The sequence below is a fragment of the Littorina saxatilis genome, linkage group LG2 (genome assembly GCF_037325665.1).
Source record: "Littorina saxatilis isolate snail1 linkage group LG2, US_GU_Lsax_2.0, whole genome shotgun sequence".
Taxonomy (NCBI): Eukaryota; Metazoa; Mollusca; class Gastropoda; order Littorinimorpha; family Littorinidae; genus Littorina; species Littorina saxatilis.
The window spans coordinates 45,767,917-45,773,916 of NC_090246.1; the positions used below are offsets into that span (position 1 = coordinate 45,767,917).

At 37.3% G+C, this 6,000-nt stretch overlaps 1 protein-coding gene across 1 annotated transcript; it reads right to left on the bottom strand.

Annotated features, from left to right (window-relative positions):
* Positions 1 to 1,128: 1,128 nt before the first annotated feature.
* LOC138955530 (centrosomal protein 20-like) lies at positions 1,129 to 5,429 on the bottom strand. The gene is made up of 5 exons (XM_070327120.1): positions 5,340 to 5,429; positions 4,408 to 4,605; positions 3,470 to 3,554; positions 3,105 to 3,211; positions 1,129 to 2,420 (listed from the first exon to the last, which is right to left on the bottom strand). Exons 1-5 carry the CDS (start codon positions 5,365 to 5,367, stop codon positions 2,365 to 2,367), a joined length of 474 nt encoding a protein of 157 aa, XP_070183221.1. The 5' UTR covers positions 5,368 to 5,429; the 3' UTR covers positions 1,129 to 2,364.
* Positions 5,430 to 6,000: the final 571 nt, after the last annotated feature.

Genomic DNA, 6,000 nt, shown 5'->3' on the forward strand with positions numbered 1-6,000 from the left:
TTATAAAACGATCCAAATTTACGTTCATCTTATTCTCCATCATTTGCTGATTCCAAAAACATATAAATATGTTATATTTGGATTAAAAACAAGCTCTGAAAATTAAATATATAAAAATTATTATCAAAATTAAATTTTCGAAATCAATTTAAAAACACTTTCATCTTATTTCTTGTCGGTTCCTGATTCCAAAAACATATAGATATGATATGTTTGGATTAAAAACACGCTCAGAAAGTTAAAACGAAGAGAGGTACAGAAAAGCGTGCTATCCTTCTCAACGCAACGTACTACCCCGCTCTTCTTGTCAATTTCACTGCCTTTGCCGTGAGCGGTGGACTGACGATGCTACGAGTATACGGTCTTGCTGCGTTGCATTGCGTTCAGTTTCATTCTGTGAGTTCGACAGCTACTTGACTAAATGTTGTATTTTCGCCTTACGCGACTTGTTTTATGTATTTCTGTGTTCTTGCAATTTTGTTACAAAATAAAACCCACCATATTATCTGCCCATCAAACTCCGAACACTCCCCTCCACACTATCCTCCACACTATCAGCATTTACTCACCAGTGTTCTTTGAATGATCAATCTCTTTTCTTTTTGAGTCACTTGAGAAAAAGTGACTCTATGTAATCGGTCAGTGTTAGTCGGCCGGCCGTAGACACCACCTTAACGTTGGACTTTTCTCGGAAACTATCAAAGCGATCGGGCTCATATTTTGTTTAGTCGTGACCTCCAATGACCTCTACACTTTAATGATGGTTTCGTTGACCTTTGACCTTTTTCAAGGTCACAGGTCAGCGTCAAAGGAAAAATTAGACATTTTATATCTTTGACAAAGTTCATCGGATGTGATTGAAACTTTGTAGGATTATTCTTTACATCAAAGTATTTACATCTGTAGCCTTTTACGAACGTTATCAGAAAAACAAGGGAGATAACTAGCCTTTTCTGTTCGGCAACACACAACTTAACGTTGGGCTTTTCTCGGAAACTATAAAAGTGACCGGGCTCAAATTTTATGTGAACGTGACTCATTGTGTTGTGAATAGCAATTTCTTCCTGTCCATCTGATGCCTCATATAATATTCAGAACTGCGAAAGTGACTCGATCGAGCGTTTGCTCTTCTTGTTATACTACTGTTTATTTTTCTCCTTTCATTGTTCATATAATTTATTCTTCAAAGAACCACATTTCTTTCACATCATAATATTATCCAAAACCGACAAGATTCAGACTTAAAATCTACCAGAAGGCATTGTGCGACAACATGACAAACAGGTAAGAAGCATGTCAAGGTCAAGTGCTGTACATTTTTCTCTCAATGTCGTTTAATAAAAATGGACACATGAAACTAGCCAAACACTCAGTTTAGAAGTATTCTACATCAAAGTACCCACTAAATGTACACTCTTATCTCACAGTTAATGAAGCATTGACCTGTAATCTGACTTACCTCTTATGTGCAACAATATTTAATTATGTCTTTAGCAACATTCAAATCAAACTAAATGATACCCACAACTTTTTTTCTGATTAGTAGAAATAGAACACACAGTGCATGTACTGTCACATAACAGTAGTCGCACCATATCACTTTTTGTGCATAAACGCAACATGAGCTGCATTGCAGTTAAAAAGCAGACTGAGTCTTTTAATTCCATCTACACTCCAGTCTGCTGACACAACGCCCCTAAATGATGAAGGCTGCGAAAGCAAGCAACAGCTACCAGTCTCAAGAAAAAGCTTTAAACTCAAATTTTCTTTAGAACTGGGCTCAAATAAACTCACACACACACACACACTCTCTCTCTCTCTCCCTCTCTCTCCTCTTATGATTTATGCAAACATAGTACACTCAATTACACAACAGTTTGTCCAACTTTTGCCATGCATGTGAACAACAATAACGCCACAAGTCGGAAATCAGAAAGTCCAATTTCATGGGATTGATTATGCAGCGAGAATAGATTTGAGGTGAAATAAACGATCCCTTCGTGATGACATTTTAAAAAGTTAGTTTGAAAAATATCACAGTAATACTTTGAAAATTACACTGATCAACAATTCATATATTAATAAGTTGAAAAAACACTGATTCAATAATATATCTTAACAAGAAAACAATCCTGTTGGTCAGTCACACAGTCTGTACATGAGCTGTGTCATTACTTGCATCTATTTTACTCTTTGGAGTTCCTGGAATACAAATGCAGGCAGTTGGTGGAAGTTAACTAAAATGCAAATCCAAGGCAAAACCACTTCACATGAAAGATGGCTTCATGACGACTGGAGAACGATTGAACACAGTAACACCACAGGTGAAGCAGCGTCAGTTGTTAAGGCGTGTTGTTTCAGTTGTCACCTTGGTCGCCCCTTCACCACAATTGGGTCATCTGGCCCACTGCCGTCGTCATCTTCAAAAATGCACAAAAGACAAATATATTTTGTCACATGAGCAGGTGTCTAGCCATTGTTTTGGAAGGATTTACAAAACATGTACTCATTCATGCAAACCTACAATAGACCAACAATAATTAGAATGCTTTGTGCATATTATCATCACACCCAAACAAGCTCTTTCTCACTGAACGGGCATGAAGCAGGCTATTTGCACTGCAACTGCAAGTTTTATTAGGAAAAAGGTATTGCAATCACATCTAATTTTCTCTTTGACACTTCACAAAAATTGACTGGATTAACATCACTAGGAGTAAGGAATGAAACATTTTTACAAAACTTCTGGACTATAACTAGAATGTTATTTTTTTGTTACATCTCAACTGAATATAGCTACTTAATGAAGTTAATGGGATACTCTTACGTATGTTCACAAGGTTTGCATGGGACTCCCTTCTACGTCTCTCACAGCCCAAGGGAGATAATCATACTCTAGTACTGATCAGTAGTGTAACTGCTCTCTGCAGTTTTAAAAAGACAGAACAACATTAAAATGACATAAGAACTAACTTTGAAATCAAAGGCATACGATTTAAAATGCGACTTCTTTCCCATTCCCACCCTGCCACCCCCAATCATAAGCAACATAGACTGCTGCGTACCATCTTATTCAAGTTTTACTGATAACTCTTACCACTTACCATCTTTCGTGATCTGTTCTAAGAAGGCCGTGCGTGATTTCTGCTGTTGGGAAGTGGCTGCTGGTCCTTGTTGAGTATAGTGTGACACAATACTATACAACAGAGGACTGAAACAGGAGATAGTAATTCTCTTTAACAGTTCAGTTCACAATAAAGAAATAATTCAATAAGTATTATAGTGGTTTGTGGATGGGTGGCACGGAAGTCAAACTTAAAATTATATGTTTCTCACAGTAAAATGGTCTTTTTTGAAAAAGCATACACTTCAAACTTTTTTTTATTGTACAGCATACACTTTAATCCATCAAATATCAAGTCACACAGCAGTCGTGCATATTTTCAGAGAAAATAAATTTCATACTCACACAGAACGTGAAGGTGCATCCTCTACCACATTCAACTCTGTTCTCAGGAACTCTCTATCCAGTGGTTCCTTTGCCATGCCTGATTCTGGTTGCAAAAGAGAACCAAAAAAACAGCACAATCAAAAACATGACAATTGATTTTGCAGCCAAAACTTAAAAGCCCATAGAAAAAGGTACACTGTGCATTTGAATGTAATCAAAATACCAAGAAGCATTCAAAGTGGAGTTTTTCATATCAGTACTCAAGCAGCACTTAAACAATCAGATCATGCAGCATACAGTGAAAACAATGCATTTAGTCAATCTGTCTGCCGTAAAGAATGAAACTGAACACACTGCATTTTTTTTTCCACCAAGATTATTAATTCATGGGCTGGCCAAAACCTTGCAGCCAAGACAGCGGTATTGCTAACATAATAAGCTAAGTGAATCTTATTTACATAAAACAGGTTTTCTTAATTTCTGAGAATTTTTTCAGTCTAATCACACACAAAAATTATTTCAAGAAATAATAATAATAAAATATACAATTATTTTTTAATCTGTAATTACAATTTCAATTATAACTTTAATTGAAAAATAAGTTAATTTTTAAGCTTCCGCAATCCCATAGTCCTGACAGAGTCAAAGCTTGTTTGAGAAAAAAATTCAATACATTTGATTGACACATGGGGTTGCCACAGTGGGGCTCTGGCTTTTTTCATTAGACAGATAAGATGTCATGGAAAACATTTATCAGGAGAAAAAAGAAAAAAAAGAAACACACAGGATATAATATCTCGCAGAAAAGAAAAAAAATTCATATGTAAAGTTTTATAAACATGTGTACAATAGTTTTCTGGGAACTGCGGTTCAAATATTGACTAAATGTAAACATGCAGTTTGCATTTGATCTGGTCCAGTTTCCATACCACCTGTTCCCACCTTCATTCTATTACCTGCTGTTAAAACAGATGCTGTATACTGATATTTATTGAATTCCAGGTAATCTCGGATCAGCTCATTGATGAGGATGTTTTCATTGCTGATCACTGGTCTGCCCTCTGCCGGACGGTCAATAGCACTGTATACCTCCGCTCGGATTCTTGCCTTCACTTGATTCAAGACCCCTCTCTGCTCCAAACTCTTCTTAACCACTGTAACATAATCATAGACACATGAAAGCAAAACGTTCTCACAATCACTATCTAGTAGTAGTACCTTGTCCAAAGTTTGATCAGCAGCACTGCTTGGTGCGTTTTCGAATAAATCGAATTTGGGGGATAGTCACATACATGTCACGTGAGTATAGGTGGCTGTATTTACTGGCGCGTTTTGAAGACTTCTTGCATGGGTACCTTCTTGATTATTCAGGCCTCCCTTTCCTAGTTTGATATCTTACTATTAATTGTCTTCGTCTGCCTCCCCCCCCCCCCACCCTCAGTAATACTACTAGTGACATTAAAACTTCTGTGCATAGGGTTGGATTTAGTTTAGTAAACAACAGTTATGGCACTGGCAGACATGTCTGTACACGTCGACATACATTTTTTTTCCAGATGATGTCAAAATTAGAGCAAAACGCTTTCCTGCTATATAAAGCTAGTGTATCAAAATGTACACTCCTTTAAACACAAAGCTTTGTTTCAAGTAAATGCAATGCTATTCAGTATTCAGCAAGTGAGAAGACCAGTCAGTAGCCAAGCAAGATGTCTTTTTTAGAGCACGAACAGAGTAAAAGTCAGCGACAACAAAAGCGGCATCTGATGCAATAGATACAGTCGCTAAAAAGCATCAATGTGACTGGGATGCCTTGTGCTTTGACATTCGTTGAATATTAGCAACAAAACAGCATGCGGGAACGACTGTACAATCGGGTTTACACACAAACCTTCAGTCAGTTCAGAATTTGACGCCATTTTGAATTCCCGCTGTTACCGACAACTTCCGGGGATGTTTCGTAATGAGCAGAGATTTATTTCTCATACTAATAAATATCGTTTTACTTCAAGCTAAAACATTTCAAAACTACGTAGAGCAATAATTTTTTTCAAACTAAATGCTACGTATAATCACTTGCTCTGAACCAATTTTTGTATTTCTTTTGTGAATACGCCTGGACACGTTTCAATAACACCTCCCCTGCCGCGTGCTCAGCAACAGCATCGTCTGCTAGTGTTGCTTTCTGATGGCACAGTGTGTGTGTGAGTGTGTGTGTGTGTGTGTGTGTGTGTGTGTGTTTCTTTTAGTGTCACTGTGTGTGTGTGTGTGTGTGTGTGTGTGTGTGTGTGTGTGTGTGTGTGTGTGTGTGTGTCTCTCTCTCTCTCTCATAATTTACAACAATTAGTAACGATTCCAACAAGAGTTACAGCTACCTCATCTACGCTTATAGACCATATATGTGTGTCAACCCAGGCTAACATTATTGAAACCTCAGTTCCAAGTATTGGTTGTAGTGATCACTTTCCAATATGCCTCACATGGTCGAAAAAAGGGGTTAGAATCCCCAAACGAAAGCATAAATTCATAACTTATAGCGGGCTATTTTCAAA